This window comes from Phasianus colchicus, chromosome 1, assembly GCF_987193195.1.
Source record: "Phasianus colchicus chromosome 1, bPhaCol1.hap1.1, whole genome shotgun sequence".
NCBI classification, from domain to species: Eukaryota; Metazoa; Chordata; class Aves; order Galliformes; family Phasianidae; genus Phasianus; species Phasianus colchicus.
In genome coordinates, this window is record NC_143436.1 from 27,984,796 (window position 1) to 28,005,909 (window position 21,114).

At 41.1% G+C, this 21,114-nt stretch overlaps 1 protein-coding gene and 1 long non-coding RNA gene across 11 annotated transcripts in view; one reads left to right on the forward strand and one right to left on the reverse strand.

Moving 5' to 3' along the window:
- Positions 1–3,482: 3,482 nt before the first annotated feature.
- On the reverse strand, positions 3,483–13,264 carry LOC149919469 (uncharacterized). The gene is made up of 3 exons (XR_016465207.1): positions 8,227–13,264; positions 4,474–4,611; positions 3,483–4,375 (listed from the first exon to the last, which is right to left on the reverse strand). It is a non-coding gene; the product is annotated as an uncharacterized LOC149919469 (long non-coding RNA).
- A 712-nt stretch (positions 13,265–13,976) lies between these two features.
- IMMP2L (inner mitochondrial membrane peptidase subunit 2) overlaps positions 13,977–21,114 on the forward strand; it is a 462,993-nt gene continuing 455,855 nt past the window's right edge. For 2 of the 10 annotated variants that reach the window (XM_090137691.1, XM_031615711.2), the window contains exons 1-2: positions 14,706–15,298; positions 16,783–16,928. Coding sequence is in view for 7 of the 10 variants with exons in the window: in XM_090137651.1 (XP_089993777.1) it covers positions 14,352–14,690; positions 16,783–16,923 (480 nt within the window). In the remaining 3 variants the exon portion in view is untranslated. The other 8 variants (XM_090137651.1, XM_090137661.1, XM_090137669.1 and 5 more) reach the window with 8 other exon arrangements.

The window sequence follows — 21,114 nt, forward strand, 5'->3', positions numbered from 1 at the left end:
ACAGCAGGTTGGTTTGCTGGCTCACTCTTTCTCTGATGATTTGTGTACTGTGAAATACAGGGCTGTAATGGCTTTATTTTTAGAAATGTTGATTATACATAATGAATAGATACTGCAGCTTGATCAACCTGAACTTGCTTTGGAAACCACAACTTCATGGCTGATTTCTACCTCGGCAATGGACAGGAGTTTATCTCAAAAAATGGAAAAGAGACTTGGTTTAAAGCATACTGTGAATGTATTGTTGACAGATTTAGAACAATAAATGAACCATGCATAGACTAATCTGTGCTGTATGACCATCGTGCTTTGCCTTTCTCCCATCCTCACTGCGAGAGCCGCTGTAAAACTGGAGTGCTGAAAGGTGGGTGAGTGCTCATGGTGCACCGGGACCTGTTTGAAGCTGATAAATTGCTGTGGCTCTCTTTGGGCTATCTGCAGGAGGCTGGTTTGGTGCCAGCACCGTGGGGAGGATCCAAACCGGTGAGGGAAGAATGAGTGCCCTTACTGGGTCACCTCACAGTTGAGTAAGTGCCTATTAAGCGATGCTTCCTTGCAGTGTGGACAGAACAGCTCAGTGCAAGCCAATGGACACACTCCCACCCCTAAGCATGCTTTCTGGTGGGAAATCTTGGCACAGAAGAGCCAGAAAATAATGACAAAATATCAACAAATCAGAATAACTGAAAACAGACTCCAGAGGGGGAGACTCATCCTGGTGATTGGGTCATTCAGATTCACACTCCGCTGTATGAATGCTCAACACCCACAGAAAAATGTTGCAGGTAATACTCAGGTCAAAGAGATTTGGGATTCTTCAAAAGGGATATGTTTTTGCACAAATGTGCTGAGATGGGACTTGGAGGGCTCTTTAATTTTTCTTTTTCTAGCTGTGTTTGGAATAAGGAGCAGAGGTTGTTGGCAGAGATGAAAGTGTTAGGAGGATGTGAGGAGGAATAGCTTCTTGTTATTTTAATCACCTTGTAACATTATTCAAGCAAAAATAACTTCCCAGTGCTTGTATCCTCAGTTTTTGTGTTCATTTGTCTCTTAAGACTAAGGACTGTTTTATGTTTGGTGTTATGTTTCTTTTGTTTTTTGTTTTTTGGTTTTTTTTTGTTTTTTTTTGTAAGATTATGCATTATGCAATTACGAATAACTGCTCATTTTTTTGCATAATTGGAATTCTTTGTACAATTTGAACAAAAGTATTCAAACTTCAAGATTGGTTCACTGAAATATTTTCATTCTAGGCAAACTGCAACCTGCATCATTTTCTTTATGTTCCTTCCTCTGAGATCACTGCATCTAATAGGAGTATGAATAATGTCTATAAGATCTGGAGCATGCTCTGGGTGAAGGTGGAAGCTCTTTAAGCCATTTACAATCAAACAGTTCAGAGGCAATCATCTTGAATAGATTAGTTCTGAAATGCTCTCAATGTGGCGGAGAATTGAAGAAATAAAACTGCAATTACTGTGTAGTTGCGTTCTATTTCTGTAATGTGTTTTGAAATCAGGATGCTACACATCAGAATCCTTTTTGATATACAGCATGCAATTAGGAGAAAAGCAAAATATAATCTGAACTCTATCTAAGCTGCCAGAAATAAATGATAGCAACATGACATGTTACAATCTGCTGTTGTTTTTTTGTTTGTTCATTTTTGGTTTTGTCTCTGGTGTACTAAGTCTTCTGTGTTTTCTAGATTGAACAGTTACCAATGGAGGATAACAAGCATTACTGGAAAAACATCTTTTAAACCAGCTAAATGATTACTTTTGTTTTCAATACACTACTCTGAAAAATACAAGATTTCAATGTCATTCAGATGCTGTTCCACAGATTTCAGTGTACTTATTCCCAATTTGCAAGAGCCAAGTAAATACTGCACAACGTTCTCCCTTCAACCCTACATTCAGAGAACTGTTTACCTTCCCATGCTGGTTTCAAGCCAAAATACATAAAAAGAAATGAAAAAGCATGCCCCAAATCAAATTAGACCAATAACACCCAAATCCCCTATGATCTAATCTCTAAACAAAGAGAAAATATTTTTAGAGTTATCTCCTTTTAACGTAGATGTTTTCTGCATGCACGCAGGCATACTATTAGGGTGAATTTTTCCTGGTAGAGGAGACAGCTTGTGTCATAGAATCACAGAATCACCAAGGTTGGAAAAGACCTCTAAGATCATCCAGCCCAACTGTGCATCTATCCCTGTATCTAGTTTAAAGCCCTCTCAACGAGCCCTGCCAGCTCCTGGGCTAGGATCCATTTCCCCATTTCAGACAGGTGAAACCCATCTGCAGCCACCAGGCCAGGTGAATAAACTGCCCCTTGGTCAAAAGAATTCTTGCTATTGTGCCAGCCTCTCAGCCATGTGTTTATGAGATGGGTTTTCCTGCTACTCTCAGTATCCTTTCCTGCCTCTGAAGGGATAGAGGAAAGTATGACCTGCACACTCACTCTGTCCACTAACTGCCCCAATCCTTTTTGATAATGCTCAGGCTTCTCTCACCAACTTCATCACTGCAAGCCTGAACTGTCAATAAAAGATAATAATCAGAGGGCCGAATTAGATCAGGAAATTTCCTAGAAATATTCCTGACCTGGGTTCTATGGAGGCAGAACACATCCCTGCAGGTAGGATTGGGCCAACATATACAGCCTCTCAGAGGGGAGTCACCTACAACAATCACCCTTCTGTCCTTGGTGGAGGCAGCCTTGAGATGTGGAGTCGACCACCTCACTGTGGACAACCTCATGGGTGGACCTCCCAGTGCATCCTCACTCACCTTTCCCTCAAGTTCCAGAGCCTCGGACTTATTACCTCCATGATCTCCTGAGCAGACTTCTCACTAAAGCTGCACTGGGGCTTTGTGCATATGATTTACAGTGTGCCCCATAAAATACGGGAATTTTAATCTGACATTTGATTTTAGTTCATGCTATTATCTGTGCATCATATGAAAGAGTGCTTTATAGCTGATACAAAGTAAGTGGATGTCCAAGGTGTTCAGGAAACAAGTTCTTGCCTTGCTTTTGAAACAAGTTATATAATAAAGGTTTACTATTGTTATACTAACTGCACAAAGTGTTCATGATACTTTGAAAAATTGTACAATATTTGCAGAAGATATGTTACTTTCATGTCTTTCTTTTCCAGGCTTTTGACTTGCTCAGTGTTTGCAAATGTATCTAAGTCACCCTAGACACATTATTTTTTATTATGAATAAGTATTTTGCTGTGTGCCAAAAGCTTCAATGTTCACATTTAATGTTTCAGAGTTTTTTTTTCTCTCTGTTCTTAACTCCTACTGTTAAGGTCTCGGGCACCTGGAGAAGTGAAATTATGAATTCTTAATGCAAAACACCTCCATTTCAGGAGGTAGAGTTTGTGCTATGGCTGTTACAAAACTGAAGTCTGTTAGTCAGATCTGGTATAAAGTAAGGGCAACTTACAAACATTCAGTGGAGTTACTTTGGATTTAAAGCAATATAAATTTAATACAGAATAATCTCTAATCCAAAGACAGTTAGTGATCGAACTGAACGTATTGAATTTAAGTGAATATGTACAATACATCAAATGCCACACACTTAAAGGGATAGAGGTATCCAACTGACACCTAAGATATGCAGTTACCCAAAATATTCAAATCTGAGCTTCGAAAAGACAAAGTCTCAACTCACATCCTCTTCTTTATTGGTTCTTAAAAGACTTTGGGAACATATGTCTTTGCTTCACCATTCTCTAGATTTGCAATCACCCTGAATTGAGGCATGCCAAGTAGGCAAGCATCTGGCTTGCATGCTGTGTTCAACCTGATAGAGACTTCATGGCCTTCCTCCAAGAAAGGGAGACACCGTCAGAACATGAACCCTCCTCCACCTCACAGTCTAATGGCTAATGCACTCAGACACTATGTGGCTGATCCAGATGTAGTTTCCTGGTTAATCTTTGGCCACTGTTGGAGACCACAACATTGCAGTTGCATCTGTGGAGAATGTACCACAGCTTATTGTCAACACACAGGGCAGCAGTAGGCCCTTCCCAAATTTTATGCTAAATATTATGTAAAACTAATTATGTTAGTATTTGTATGCATTTATTAATCTGATTTGTAATACACTTTAATTACGTTAAATGTTAGTTAGATGTTAGGGATGCAGATTTCCAAATTAAATCCAGGTGAATGTTAAAACCACCAGAACACAAGGATGCCTTTGTTCTTTCTCAGCTGGTGTCTTGTCCTGCCCTGATGGTTGGCTGCTGTATGAGCAGGGTATACAATCTGTCACTTCTGTCACCTCCAGTTTCCCAGAACATGCAAATACTCTCTCTCACAGGCTGCCCACCCAGGGTAGAGATCTGTTTCGTTGACATAAGCAGCGATTTACTGTAGCGCCAAACACAGCGTGACTCCATTCATGTGTTTCTCTGGGGAACAGGAAACTGTGGCTACATACCTGTCTCTGGTCTGCTCAGCCGATTTCATTTTTCATTTAATAGTCATCTGCTGACACACAGTCAGAGAGCAACCCTCACAACTGTTTAGCTCTTGAGGTAACCACGTGGAGGCAGAAAATGAGCCCTGTAAGCATCAACTGTGAACACACAAACAAAAGCAAATTAGAAATGACCAACAAGTGCCGTCGTGACTAATTTTAATGCAATATCTGAAGACATCAAGTATACTGCCTTCATTTGTGCAGGCAAGAAAAATGTGCATATCATATGTACTGGAAAATGCTGGAAAAGCTTCAGGATCATTTCCACTAATTTCCCTAACTTCTACCACTAACTTCTACCATTTTTAGTGCCTGGGGAACTTGTTGTGAGATTCAACTTCAATGCAGGAATGTAAAGATTAAAGCCCCCAAATGAGTTATTCTAGAAAACGTTTAAAAATGTGTGCAATGAAAATCAAAGACTCTTTCTCAGTACTGAAAGAAAAATCTTGTGTCATGTCTTAAGTGGCTTTAAAGCTGAGTGATGGGAACTGAAATTTGGCGTAGCAATAGATGGCTACATTAGGCTTGCCTGATTTATGTGCCCTTGGAAACTACATACAGCATAGATTACTGGTGAGCTTATGAAAGAATGCAGTTCAATATGGAGACAGGAGCAGCAGCCAGAAAGTAAAAAGTGAGCCAAATTCCCAACTGCACCACCATCTTCTTCGCCTGCTGCTGCCCTCCAGTGAGGTCAGTATTAGCACAGAGGAGTTTGCTTGTCTGTCCACAGTACTCAGTTCATGGAGAATGGATGGACCGTGGTGTTTTGGGTGGACAAAAGTGGCCAGGGAAATGAATGCCCATGTAATTTTATCAATAAATGTTACTGTATTGTATACATCAACATATGTATATGTATGTATGTAACGATACTAAGGAAGCTGACAACAAGAAGAGGCCCAAATCCATCCAGTTAGCATAAGCTGTATAACCATCATTACCTCAGATATCCTCATCTAAACTCACTAACTTTCAGAAAGAGTATTTTACCAAATTGGTCCCTAGGGGCTCAAAACTTCATTCCAAAGAACACATTATGTGCCTCAGGGGGGTGAGTTTAGGCTATAAAGTTGAGACTTGCCTCTTGCAAAGTATCACAGAATGAGTTTTATGAGAGTGGGTGGTTCGAGTGCTTGCCAACCTGATTTGGCTTTGGAAAGCATTAGAATTGTTGTCAGAACCTCAGAAGCTTGCTCTAGCAGGCAATTTTAGAATATGCACTGAGCACTCTGTGGTAGGAGCTGTACAAACTCAGGAGTAAGTCAATATTTTCTTTACCCCCTCAGTAATAGCAGTCACTGTTTCCTCTTGTATGTGGGGACAGACAGTGTATTCAGTCTGGGATACATGGATCAGCTCGGGAATTCCTGGGCTACAGAGACTGAAACAAATAGTAAGAAGGAAATTGGGATCAAGCTCTTCTGCCTTGTAGTAGACTTTTCTGACTACATGATGCTTACATACTAAATGCTGCTGCTTTAAAACACATAGCCATGTTTACACCTTGTGAGGACCCCGATCCTTAAGGGCATGTGTAAATCATGCTCTGACAATTCATATCAGATTTGGTGGAAACTAAAAAAGCTGCTCTGCTCAGGGTCTTGATTTGAATACGTGCAAAAATAGTTCCATGTTTGCAGGGAAGCAGGCTTGCACAATGAATTTGCAGATGAAATGAAGAATTATCGACAAGGTTACACAACAGCTGAGCAGCAGGATTTGGACCATAACTCTAGATTTAAGTGTCTCGATTTTGCATCTGATGCCTTAGTCCTTTATTGGCTCTAACTTCATGCATCTGGAAGAGATTTCTCCCGTGGGAGGTTTAGAAGTGGAGCTCTAAAAGCGCAGTTAGCTGTTCTTCAGAGATTATGGATATAGGAGGTGCTGATCTAACTTAAAGAACCTTTTAACACAGTTCATTCTATACAATAAGAAGTAAAAATTGATTCAGCAAACAAGATGTGCCCAGAACACAGCAACCCAACAACCTGTAATAAAAGTGTCCCAAATTCTTACTAAATAGAGGCAAATCAAGATGCCAATTGCTCTTAACAGTGACACCCACTGTTTTCCTGTAATACTGTGCCATGTACTTTTTAAAAAATATATTAGTAAGGAATGCATTACATTTTCTAAATCACAAGGCAGGGAAAAATAAGTGAAATTCCATGTAGCATTAGTAAAGAAAACCTTTCAAGTATGATTTGATATTGTGCCTGCTGGTGCCATGCTGCTGATGGGGAACTAATTGTAAGTGCCACTCTGCCTTGTGCTTGCTTGCGAGCGCATTTTGATACCAGGCATTGTGTGCTTGCACTCGTGCAGAAAACAATGATATCGTATATGTGCTGCTGACTGAGGTAGTGGGGGTGAACTTGAAACAAAAGAGGGAGAAACTGTTGCCATCCTCTTGAAAGTGCTGCACTCAGGGTACGTGTCCATTCGCTAATGGCACAGGAGTTTATTCGCAGCAGGCTTTAGTAATTACACAGCTTAATTATTCCTGACTATAATAAATACTTCTTTGTTTCTGCCATTTGTCTTTCATATTCACCCACATTCTCTATTATATTTCTGCTTGCTTGTCCCCCATTTGCCCCCTACCAATTCCTCCAGTTTCCTACTTGCCATTTCAATACATTCAGGCATTCACGCCTCATTTTAATTTCCTCATGCCTCCGCTGCTCAGCGTTTCTGTCTCAGCAGCTCTCAGCCTGCTCTCCATTTCCGCTCCCACTCTCATTTAAAACTGTTCATGCTGATTTTACTTAATGCAGTATAATTAAGGGTAGAGTTTTTCAGAGGGAAAACTATGTCACTTTTCATAGACCAGAATGGAAAATTTGACAGGATGATATTGAATTTTATGAACACACTATAAAGTTCTGAGGACGAGGCATACAATGTCCTCTTTTTATTGGTACGGATCATTTTTGTGTTTGCTTGAGGACTGTCCTGAGGCCATTGTCAACTACAGATGTCTGTTTAAAAAAAAAAAAAAAAAAGGGAAAGGAAAGGAAAGGAAAGGAAAGGAAAGGAAAGGAAAGGAAAGGAAAGGAAAGGAAAGGAAAGGAAAGGAAAGGAAAGGAAAGGAAAGGAAAGGAAAGGAAAGGAAAGGAAAGGAAAGGAAAGGAAAGGAAAGGAAAGGAAAGGAAAGGAAAGGAAAGGAAAGGAAAGGAAAGGAAAGGAAAGGAAGAAAAAAAGAAGAGAAGAGAAGAGAAGAGAAGAGAAGAGAAGAGAAGAGAAGAGAAGAGAAGAGAAGAGAAGAGAAGAGAAGAGAAGAGAAGAGAAGAGAAGAGAAGAGAAGAGAAGAGAAGAGAAGAGAAGAGAAGAGAAGAGAAGAGAAGAGAAGAGAAGAGAAGAGAAGAGAAGAGAAGAGAAGAGAAGAGAAAAAAGAAAAGAGAAGAGAAAAAAGAAAAGAAAAGAAAAGAAAAGAAAAGAAAAGAAAAGAAAAGAAAAGAAAAGAAAAGAAAAGAAAAGAAAAGAAAAGAAAAGAAAAGAAAAGAAAAGAAAAGAAAAGAAAAGAAAAGAAAAGAAAAGAAAAGAAAAGAAAAGAAAAGAAAAGAAAAGAAAAGAAAAGAAGCTGCAGTGACAGAAGAATAGAACTGAGGGAAAGAACTGGCTTTGGCTTGCTTGGTAAAATTACTAAAAAAAAATGTATTTCATAATCATTTGTGTACAAACAGATAATAAGATTAGTACCTTGTTTTTTATAGTCACTCTTCCTCCACCACCTCTAGCACATCTTTGAGGCTAAATTTCCTGGCCTTCTGATACTGCTTAGCTCATGGAGCATCTCCTTTGGCATCCTGACAGTTGTGAGGATAAAGATGGAAACCTGGAAACACTCAGCTCTGCAGGGCAGCTGCTTACCATGCAGTTGTCTAGATGGCTTGTTAGGGTCCCCTGGATCTATTTGAATCTGCTAACACAGATCCTGCATAGCTGTGCAGCTTGACATGTCCTATCATGTGCTTTTGTTACCTCTGGATTATCAGACATGGCATCAATCGTTACAAACTATGGAACAAACAAAATTCACAGGGCCTTATGTTTAACCACATGGTGACTGTAAGCCAAAAGGACTGTAACCTAGGACCCCAGCTGAACCAGTCAGTCCTTCCCTCGTATACAGCTGTCATAAACAAAGCAACAAATTCCATTGAATCTGGCAGTACTGTGAGGAAATCACTGCTTGGATGGCCCAGGATGTTCACAGTTAAAGGAAACAGAATGCCTGGGCTATCTGTTCATGGTGACGGCAGAGGAGGTTTTCCAAGAAGTTCTTGATAATGAAGTGACCTATATTATGAAATAGTCATGCTAATGTTTGCCAGTGATAGTGATGGAGTGTAAATAAAAACTCCTTCATTTTCCAGAAGAAAACAGAAAGGAAAATAAGGACATTCAGGCATTGAGCCTTGATATCATCAGTGAATGTGGTTCTGAAGTTCCTGGCATGACTGTATTTGCAAAATGCCTTAGCTCAAGCTTATCACTGCCAGTGGCCAGCCTCTCCCCCAAGCACTGGGCTGCCATCTTCCCAGAGCAGCTGCACCTCTAAACTCCCTGGCTGATGGATTTGGACTTCCCAGATGATCTGCTCTAAGTCTGATGCTGGAGTTATCAGAGAGAGCAGATGCAGAGAGCTGGCACATTTATTTTTGGATCTTCTCAGTTTGAGTGGAGGCTGGGAGGGTCTTTCTGATGTATTTCCAGAGAGCATAATATAAATGGCTTTGATGCATTTGCCACATAACAGAATTCAAATGTACTCCATGTTTCCAACCTTATGTTAATACCTTCACTGACGACAATGGGCTAATTAGAACAGCAACAAAACAATGTGGTCTTCAGCACTGCAGTAGCTGCTTACTTACACACATGAACTGGACCCTGCATGTACGCTAAATACATCATCAGCTGCCTGCCTTGACTCTCTGTGCAACCACAGTACATGAGCTACATGAGCTCCACCCCTTGTTTTTGTTCCTCACAGGATTGTTTACACAGAAGAACAGCACCAGTTGCTCATAGTTGTCCCCAGCCTTCATATTCCAATACAAAGAATTCTGAATTTTTCCTGTCCTTTGTGCCTTATTTGAGCCCCACTCCACAACCATAGTAACTCATGCTGCTCCTCCAAACAGTTCAGGTTGACTTGTCACTGGACCTGACTCTCTCCCAGAGAGATATGTAGCAGTGCAGGTGCCAGCACCTGTTAGGTTCCCTGGGAAGACATCCCAGAGGGCAGAGGTCAATGTCTCAGATTGGAATTCCAGTCCTAGAATAATAAGAAAATTAGACCCAGATTTTTTCATCCCATGTATTCTTGTGGTCACATATTAATGTTATAAAAGACAGCCTAGATTATGACCCTTATTTCCTTCCAAGTATTTTGTGCCTGTCCATATTGTTGTAGATAAATCTAGCTTGAATAGGCTTTGTAAGACTGGAGATGGTCGTGCTTAAGTAAAAGCATCAGTGTGTCAGGAACGTGTGCTTGTTCTTGTGTTTGCACCAGTGATGAGGAGATGCCTATCTGAAAATACTTGCTAGCTAGTAACTCTGAAGACTTTAGCTTATTCCCTTCCAATACTAAATATTCTTGCTCATTATTGTGTTTGTTGCAGTGAAGCAAACATAACTGGGTAACTAATTTGGGGTTAGCACACATTTCTATCATTTGACAACACAGAGAAGTGTCAGTGACATAAATATATTTTTACACATCACAACACATATATTTTCTATAGACACCAGATCTTCAGGCATGTTCCTAGTCCTGGTTTTCATGAGAGGTTCGAGTACTCCCTGGTTATTTGATGCCCTTTAGATATGGAGACTTGGGCCAGTGACATCTGTTCAACTTGTAGCAAGCTGATAACTTTTCAAAAGATAATTAGCATCTTCAAGATACATGCATAGAAAAGATGTAAGAATTCAAGGCATGTGGTAAAATCTATCTTAGGCCCTCCTAGCAGGAGGTCAGGAACCTGGCATACTTCAGGTCGATGCATTTTAACATCAGCATTTTAGACTGATGCTGAGGAAAGAAGTGAGTGGCTGTTTTCAGTGAGAGGAGAAAAAAAACTCCAGCCATGGCTGCCTGGTGCCTCTTGTTGTTAAGGTAACAGGGGGAGATATCTGCTGCAGTGGGAAAGGGTCAAGGAATTTGTCTGAAAGATTGAAGACGTGGCAGGGAGAAAGAAAAGAAATTGTTGCCAGGACAGGTATGGCAGCAGTCACTGATCTAAGGAGGAAAGAGGAGGAGGCAGCCCTATGTAGATGTATATCATTGTGCCACCTCTTTGAGGCATATTCCCATAGAGCTAATGATGTGCCAGTCCTCACTGTGGACTTGTCTGTACTGTATGGGGTAAGCAAAGTGCCTGTGCATCCTACAAGGTAGACATTAGCAGGCTGAAGTGCTGCTAGCGTTAGTGTGACCTCCCAGCAAGCAGGTTCACCCACAGTGATCGCTAAGACCTGGAGTGCTGATTATAATGATCATTACTACCTCTTTAGTAAATAGAAGAAAAAAAAATGATGACCTCTGCCTACACCTCTAAGCTAGCTGGGCATGCTGTGCCATCTTGACCTCAGTAATGCTTTTTTGTCATAAAATAGCTAGTACGTGGCTTTAGATGAGTATTACAGAAACTGCAGAAGCTGCTTTTTATTAAGCAGCTGTGCTGCATATCTCTGTACAAATCTGGAATGGCCACTTTCCAGTCTGCAGGCCTGTCCCTTCACCTTTCCATCCCCAGTGCAGGTACCAGCTTCTACCGTAAGTCATGAGGTAGCTTACTAGTTGGTTCTCTCTCCCCTGCATGTTGGAATGGATATTTCAGCCAAATTGCTGAGATTCAGCAGGCATATGATTAAGTAATCTCAGCCAAATTTGGCAGTCTGCCTGAATGGCTGTGGCTTGAGCAGGTCTGTGGTTGGCTCTAGTGGGGGAAGGAAACTCCCGAAATGAGCTTGCTGTCTGACACCCATCTGGCTGTTAGTGAAGTGCCTTGATGCCTCCCTTGCCCAAGACCCAGAGGACCAATTTATTACATCATGCTCAAGTTATGTTTCCATATATGCTGAAGGCCACAGGCATATTCTCCTGTGAAGGGCTACAAGCAGGATCTTGAGTCTGCTTGCAAAGAAGATAGGGGGGTTTCTTGAGATCTAAGGGAGCCTTGTGGGGTATCAAAGGGCATAGGGGCTCGGTTTCACAGCTGAGAGCACTGCATCTTTGACGTAGTGTTGTGGACATGGGCAGCTGGGTGTTGCCCACCTAGCTGTTCTCTTGTTCCTTCTCCTCAAAACCAGTGTGACCAGACACTACCATTTTTTAAGGTACAGTACAGAAAACAGGTGACAGGAAGGCTTTTCATTGTTATTGTTTAGAGGTGGTGTTTTTTTCATTGCACAGTGGAAGCTGTGGAGGAAATTGTATTTCCTTTTACTATTACAATTTCGAGGAAATTGTAATAGTAAAAATCATACAGACTAAATGTAAGATGTATCGTAACACTTTCTGGAGACACCAGCGCTACAGGTCTAGGAGACACTCCTACTTCTTATTAGGTCAGCTGGACTGCAGGATTCAGTATCAAGACTCAGAAAAAATATCAACCAAACCCATTCTGTGACAAACATAACATAGGTGGAGAGATTTGGAAGCAATCTGAGTGCAAACTCTTGCAAACTACACTGCTCTGCTAAGCCACACAGAAAAAATATAAGTAGGTAAGCCAGAATTAGCAAAAGGTCATGTGTAAGAATATTGACTCTTTATAGTGCTATTTATTGTGCTTGCTAGAAACAAGGCTAAAATAAAGCAGGCAACGAACTTCCAAGGCACCTTTGCACAAAGCACTGTTTAAAAACATCTCTTCCCAGGAATGAAGCTGTCTTAAAATTTCTCTTGCTGTATTTCTTGGCTGAAAGTATTGAACACAATTATTATTTTCCCTGATGAGAAAGGAATAGGTGGGGAAGGACTAAGAAATGAACAGAAAACTCTTACTTGTAAACAAGCTGAGAGCAGTCACTTGTACTGTTACAGTTTGGATAAATGCAGGTAATTTCTTAACCCATTATTTGAGCAAGTGACAGGACTGTTTGTTTTTGCTCATATTTTAACACTTACTAATTGTTGATTAAGGCTTCACTGGATACTAATTTTTAATGAAATCTGAGGAATTGCAAAAGGCTTCACAAAACTCTTCCTAATGTGGCCAAACAGGCAAGGAATGATACAAAGTGTAAAAAAGCCTCAACATCCTGCTCTCATCGGAGTATTATGGGAAACATGTAAATAAAGAAAACAAATCAGTGCACAGTTCACGCTTCATCAATTGCCTAACAACTTGCAACCAGTTAATTACACACCTTTAAAATGCATGTACAGGATAAATGATTCAGAAATAAGCCTCAATAATGAGAAAGAACAGCAAAGAAGACTGATTCCACTAAGGAAATTTAACTCCTTAGCTGTGACAATGCTGAAAGATGGTACTGTATGTAATAGCTGGTTTATGCTATTTGCTAAATATTCAGAAATGTTGAAGTAACTCAATCTTGTGATACTTTACGTTTTGCAGTCTCAATACCAGCAATGAATTCTTACATCCAACCTGTAAGTCATGGGCATTCAACCTCTTGGCTTGCCTGGGCCACACTGAGTGAAGAGGAATTGTTTTGAGCCACATATAAAATACAACATAGTTAATGAATACCAGTAATAAAACCTTAAAAAAATATATATTTTATTTAAAAAAAAAAAGGCAAGAAGGCAACAAAACGAGTGGGTTTGACATGCCTAGTATAAAGTGAAACATCTGTTTAAAAATCAAGTCCCAAAGCAGGATATTTATGAGTGGCAGAGTGTGTGGGAAGATATGGGCAGGCACCTCCGTGCTTCTGGAGTTCACTCCTGAACAACTGCAGAATCCTGAAAAACTGGTAAAATGTTTGAAAAACACACACCACCACTTGGGCAATTCCAAAGCCTGCAATTCCTGCAACATGCTGGGCCTGCTGAGCAGCACTCAACACTATTCCAGCACCTGCAATAAGCCCTGCAGCTGCTCCGACCCTCCTGCTGCCCCACCTGGAGAACTGCATCCAGCTCACGAAGGATGTGGAGTTGGAGCAGGTCCAGAGAGGGCCTTTGAGAATGAGCAGAGCACCTCCCCTATGAAGACAGGCTGAGGGAGCTGGACTTGTTCTGCCTGGGGAACAAAAGACTGTGGAAACTCACTACAGCCTCCCAGTATTTAAATGGAGCATGGGGATAAATGGAACAGGGGGACAAACATTTCTGTACAGGCAGGTAGTGATAAAACAAGGAGGAACGGCTTTAAAATGAAAAAGAGATGATTTAGATGACAGAAGGAAATACTCAGAGTGAGGCGCTGGCACAGCTGGCCAGAGAAGCTGTGCTTGCCCCAGCCTTGGAGGTCTTCAGTGCCAGGCTGGATGGGGCCCTGTGCAGCCCGAGCTGGTGGGTGGCAACCAGCTCATGGCAGGGGGGTTGGAATTGGATGATTTTGTGTGTGCTTACGAACCCTGAAGGGATTTTACAGTACAAACGTGCCCATTTTCTCCTAAATATATATGAACTGTTCTGAAAACCTGCCTGCTTCAGACCATGAAGGCACTTGCTGATAATAAAAAAAGCTCTGAATTTTGGGGGAAAATCACAAGCCCTAACATAACCATTAGTGCTAGCCAGATGAAAACAGCTTTCATTCTGAACAGACGACTGGCAGCTTGTGAAGTGGTAACACAGGACTGCTACATCTACTACCAACACAGAGGAAAAAATGAGGACGGGACTGCAAGACGTGTCAGTTAACAGGACGCGAGCCGTCAGCCCGTACTGGCTGCGGGGCAGGACTCCCGACACGCCCCAGCGCCCCACGAGGGCCCCGCAGTTCGGCGACCGTTGGCAGCACGAGACGGGACGCCACCGCCATTACAAGCAGCGCGGCTCAGCTACCGCCCGCCCCGGCGGGACCCGCGCCCTCCGCACGCAGCGCCCGGCGCCGCCGTGCGCCCACGTGACCGAGCCCGGCCGGGCAAGCGCGGCGAGGAGCCCCCAGCGGCGTGGCGGAGGCGCTCCGTTTCCCCCGCCCCGCCGAGCGGAGCAGCGCCGCGAGAAGGTGAGCGGCCGGCGGGCGGGCGGGAGGCGGAGTACACCGACGTAAGCGCAGAGAGTCGGAATGACGGATGAATAGAGGGGAGGGGGGTGCGGGAACAGAAGGCCGACGGAGGAAGGAGTCGCCTCGGGTGGGCAGGCAGGCGCCGCAGCCAACGTAGCGCAGCACAGCTCGGCCCGCCTTCCGTTGCGCGCCGCCCCTCTGCTCCGCCTCTCGGGCGGCCGTTGGGCGGTGCGGGGCTGTGGCGCTACGGTTGGGCGGCTGCAGAAGGGGAGCGGGAGGCGCGATGGGTCTGCTGGTTACTGGAGGTTACTCCGTTTTCTTTTTTTCCTTTATATTACGAAGTGGGATGAGATTGGCTAAACAGCAGTGGCAAAACCAATGCTGTGAACTGTTGCTCGCTGTATATTCTGGTTTTCAGTGCTGATGAGTGGGAGCAGGAAGCTGTGTTGCAAAGTACACGTGTGGGCAGCGTTTGCTTGTGCTGCGGGTAACATGGAGGCTTGGCATTGACTTGCTGCTGGCTCCCCACATCACTGTGCACCTGATAATAGCAGTTCTCTCTTGATTGAGCGGTTTTCCTGTTACCATACGTCCTGAACGTTTTGAGGGTAATTACTATCTTGGATTTTACTCTCTACTGTAGCATCACTTAAAACTGTAGGCTTTTCCATGCTTGGTGTTTCTCTTTCGGTTGGTTCTGCTGTGCAGAGGCCACAGTCCTTCCTGTATTTGGAGACTGAGTTCCTAGAGAGGTCTCCACCTTTCTAAAAGAAATGAAGTGTTTTGGAAGTCAATGAAAAGCTTAGACAAAAAACCTGGAGCAGGACACCAAGTAGGCTCTAACCTCATAATATTTTCTAATTAACCAATATTTCATTGGATTTTTTTTTTTTTTTTCTTATCTTGCTTCTCTGTTGAACCAAAATTAATTCTGTAGGTTGAAATACTGAAAAAATGAAACTAGTGATCTAGGAAAGGTGCTTCACCTGTGTCCAGATTACTTTCTTATGTCATCAGTTTGCTTTTCTATTTTTTGTATTTTTTTTTTCCTGGTTCAGTGCAGGAAAAAAATAGCAATGAATTCCTAACAGAAGGTACATGGAAGAAAATATATCGCAGGGATTTATATATATATATGTAGTTTATATTTATATACATCAAATGATTTCTCTAAGAGACTTCAAATGATAACAAATCTATTTCCAATATGCAGTTTTGTAACTGAATGCACATGCATTTTTAAAAAATGTAACACGATAATGTTTTATTAACTATGACTAGGAGATTCCTATGAGTTATTCTTTTACTTTCAAAATTGCAGATTCTTCTGTGTAACTTTTATTTGGTTACCAAAAGAAAGCCATTCTCTGAATTGAGGGAAAGAACAATGCACATTGTGTAACGGTGGGTAGTAATGTGCTCCTGGAGAACAGTATTGTGGTGGAGAGTGGTTTTAAGATTCAAATAGGTTCCACAGACACAGCTGAAATTGAATGTTCAGATAAGTTGATTGCTGTGCTGCAAATCCTGACTCTTTCTGGAATACCTGGAACTTATGCTATGCTTTTAGTTTAGTTTTAGTATGAACAATAATGTTCATACATTAAAGTTATTAAATAACAAATCTGTATTTCACATGATCATGAGTGCATGATTTTATGGTCTTTTTAGACCAATTAAATTTATTGCACTTCTAGTTAGTGGCCCAAACTTCTATTTTTCAATTAATTAATACTTTAACATTTTGAGAGTTTTTTTGGTCCTCATAGAAGTCTTCTCAAGAAGAAACAAAAATTTGGTCCTACGTTTTGGAATTCTCTCAGTTGCAAATACGTTTAACATTTGAAAGAGAGTCACTGAAATTGTAGTGGCAAGTTCACTTTCAGAATGTATATTTTAGTGTTCATATTGTATTATAAAGATTGGACAAGCTGAACAGCAACATTATTCCTACTATGAACCTAAAACCAGGCAATGTGGAATGGGCATTCTTAGTTTTACAGAAGAGGGGCAATCTCTTGCTTGTTTGTTTTTTAACTGAAATATTTTAGTCTTTAAAGATGAGAAATATGCTTCTGTTTCATGTTTCAAGGAGAAAAAAACTACCAACTGCAGTTGCCTGGAATGTATACTGCAAGTGGAGTGCATCCAGAGAAAGGCCACAGAAATGATGCACAGAATGAAACACCTCTTGTATGAGGACAGCCTGAGAGAGCCTGGAGAAGAGAAGCATGTGAGGTGATCTTGTAGCAGCCTTTCAATATCTAAAGGGGAGCTACAGGAAAGAAGAGGACAGACTCTTCAGCAGGTTTTGTGATGATAGAACAAGGGGAAATGGCTTCAAGCTCAGGAAGGGTAGATTTAGGTTAGATATAAGGAAAACGTATTTTTCAGTGAGGGTGGTGAGGCACTGGAACAGGTTACCCTAGTGTTGTGGTTGATACCCCATCCCTTGAGACTTTGGAGGTGAGACTGGATCAGACCCTGGGCAACCGAATCTAGCTGTGGTGTCCCTGCTCATTGCAGGGGAGTTGGACGAGATGGCCTTCTGAAGTCCCTTCCAACTCCAAGGATTTTGTGATTCTATGGAGTCTTGAAGTGCTGGAGAAACCAGATACTGACTTGTATGAACAATATACTGCTCTATCAAAGGGATTTAGTACTCTTTTAAACTGTTTTTTTTTTTCAATTATTATTTATAGTCCTAGCTTCAAGGGGGAGTGACCCAGTGGATAACCTTTCTCTGGCTTTGTGAAAGTTTATAGTAGAAATAAATGAATGTGCAAGTGTTGAAAGAACCTTTTTACTTTACTTATGTTCCTAGGCTCTACAATGCTTTTTCTGTTTTTTTTTTTGTTTGTTTGTTTGTTTAGTAAAATGAATAATTATATATTCCTCAAAATGGTTGGTTTTAGTTGAGGTTTTTTTTTTTTTTTTTCAGAGCTGAGAAATTTATGTGGCAGTTGAACTTGTCACAAATCCCAGACTCAGAATCAATATGGTGGTGAATGGTTGTTGCTGAGTACACTGGGTACCCTTGTAGAAAGTCCCACAGTGACCTCTAATGTTCAAGGATAAAACTGAAGTTGATAAAATAATGGAAATTATTTTTCAAGGGCACAGTTTTGTGTATTAGTTTGTACATTTACTTTATTAATATCCCACAGACAGGGTAGGTATTTGGCCCATCAGACCTTAGTGCTCACAGAACTGACTCTGAAGTACAGTATTTCTAAGTCTCCTTTGTTTTGAATAAGTAGGCACAAAGGTGCCTTTACATTGTCATGGGAGAACTGATTATTTTTGTAAAGTTCATTGAAAATGGAAAATCCTTCTTAAATACTAAGATTGCTCTTGCTATTCTTCCTTTTGAAATTATTTATTCATCCCATATTAAATATTATTTATTGTTTTGTCCTTTTATACCCAATACATACCTGCATGGTATAAAGATTAGCAGCTTAGAAGCTTGTGTCATACATATACTCGTTTGATTTTGCATTCATCTAAGATATACTTCCCCATCATGTACTAACCTTATTTGTTCTTAATTCAGATGGAAAAATGTACAGAAGAGTTTCTTCTAAAGATATTCATGTTTTGACTTGAATAATTTTATTCTTCCTTGGCCACTTATTTGATGTTATATGAATACTTTATTCCTTTTTGGTTAAAACTAAGAATCGACTGTTTTTTTCCCTAGAGTTTGATTCAGGAAAATCACAATTAACTGGAGTAACAGTTCTGTGGTACTTGAAAGAATACAGAGATTTGAGTAGAGAAATGTGCATGTGAATTTAAAACCAAAGGTTGTACTGTGATTTGCTGTAAATATAATTTCTAAATTTAGTCTGTTTAAAGGCAACACCATTTGTGCAGTCTGCCTGAGACCAAAACATAGCAGCAGCTGGTTGCAAAGGACTCTTCAATTTATAAAATTAACTTATTTTGCATGCATTGAATCTTTACACCAAAAGGCAACACAGAACATTCAAATCATAAGCATTATGTTGTTAACTTAAGCATGTTTCAGAACTGAAATAATCTGGTACTTTCCTTTCTGTGTGAATGTGAATTTCGTTTGTTTGAAGAGACAGAAACATGAATAAAAGCAATTATTTTTCAGATTAGAGCAACTGGTACACTGCCAGTCACCTGTAAGATAGTGCTTGAAGATTTTGCATTACATCTGAAGTTCAGATTGTCTGAAAAGATCTCATTTATAAAAATTAGTTGTCTTTTTGTTGCAATGTCAATAGAAAAGCGATGATATTGCTGTTCTTTTTCTTGGTTACAAAAAACAAAATCCTGAATATATTGGCAGAACTGAGAGATGACTGATTACTTCCCATGCTGAACTGTTTGTTACTTAAGTTGCTGAGGGAATTTTTATCTACAGTTATATTTTCTTTTGCTTTTACTTTGCATTTCAGGAGTAAAATGTCTTCATGGAAATGCACAATTATTTGTAAAGGTAAAATTTATGTCCTTGATGCATAAAATTACTTTGTAAAAATAAGCTATTTACTTCCTTGTTTATGACTTGTGGTCTGAGTCTTTTTGTACATGGGGTTGATCCCTGTGCTGGAATGTAGTATATAGGTCACTCTGAAAGTAATGCCTCCTGTTTCACAGAATCACAGAATTGTAGGCTTTGGAAGGAACCTCTAGGATTCATAAAGTCCAACCCCCTACTAAAGCAGGTTCCTGATGGTAGGCTGACAGGAAAGCATTCCTGTGGGTTTTGAATATCTCCAGACAAGGAGACTCTACAACTCCCCTGGGCAGCTTGTGCCAGTGCTCTGTCACCCTCACAGTAAAGAAGTTCTTTCTCATGTTCATGTGTTCCAGTTTGTGCCTGTTGCCCCTTGTTCTGTTGCTGCACGCCACTGAGAAGAGCCTGATCCCATCCATTTTGCTCCCACACTTTAGATATTTATAAACAGTAATGAGATCCTTTCTCAGTCTTCTTCAGGCTGAGTCACAGTTCTGTAAGCCTTCTCTAGTATGGGAGGTGCTCCAGGCCCCTCATCATCTTTGTGGACTCTGCTGGACTCTGTCTAGAAGATCCTTGTGTCTTTTGAACTAGGGAGCCCAGATCTGGACCCAGTGCTCTAGATGTGGCTTCACCATGGCAGAGTAGAGCAGGAGGATCACCTTCCTTGACCTGCTGGCTACTTCTTTGAAACGTGCCCCAGGATACCATTGGCTTTCTTGGCCACAGGGGCACACTGCTGGCTTATGGCCAACCTGTTGGCCACCAAGACCCCCAGATCCTTCTGTCCAGAGCTCTTCTCCATCTGGTCAGCCTCTAACCTGTATGGTTATTCATGCATGCAGTTATTCCTTCCTGGGTGCGGGACCCTGTACTTGCTCTTGTTGGATTTCATCAGGTTCCTTTCCTCCCAACTCAACAGTCTGTCCAGATTTTGTTGAATGGCAGCACAGCCTTCTGGTGCGTCAGCCATAATGCCCAGCTTTGTTTCATAAGCATACTTGCTGATGGTGCACTCAGTCCCTTCATCCAGGTCATTGATTTATATTTATTTCCTTGGAAACTGCAACAAATACAAGAATGCTATTTGATAGAGCAAGTTCTCAGCTACAAAATACTTCTTCAACAGTTCCCTCCATCAGCTGTGCGTTTTCACCAACTATGAGCAATAGCCTGGATGCTGCGCTCCTAAAAATCTTTACTAGTGGGAGAGGCTCATTGTCACTGTCTCCACTGCTGAAACACTGCCTCATTGTGCTCACATGCACTGTTAGGCAAGCATCGATGAGTATAACTAGATGCAGCATTTTCTGCATGGAGGAATTCATTGACACACCTTTGCTTCATCTGCACTTCCATATCGGACACCATTGTGTCAGACTGCCCCTCTGCTGCCATCTATCACATGGCAACAAAATGTAATGGAATATTGGTATGAAGGCTTAACCTCTACTTCCATGCCACCATTTGCCTCTGATGTTATGGGCCAACATCATAAAACAGCTTTTTGTTTTGATGCGCTTTGTAAGCTGAGAGGTCCTTCTGTTGATCTGTCTTTGTCTGATTCTGAAACTTGAGTGTGTTATTATCTCCAAGATTACTAAAACTGATTTTTACTGTTTTATAGTGTTGTGATATGCTGTAAAAGTTTCTTTGTATTTAATAGCAATGGGAACTATTACATGAAAAACCTTATTGCTTGAATTGAAATTAGGGCATAAGTAAAGGGATTGTTGTGGATTTGAGGCTAACAGAAATCTGTTGTTATGTATTTGGAACAGGTGTAACAGCTAGATAGGGACAAAGTGGCCAATCTGGGAAAAATAGGACAGCAATGCATTTTAGAGCATACATGTATAGCTATTGAAGGTGCTGATGAGGTTAGAATTTGCTACTTCAGGATATAAACAGAATGATAACTACAGCAGA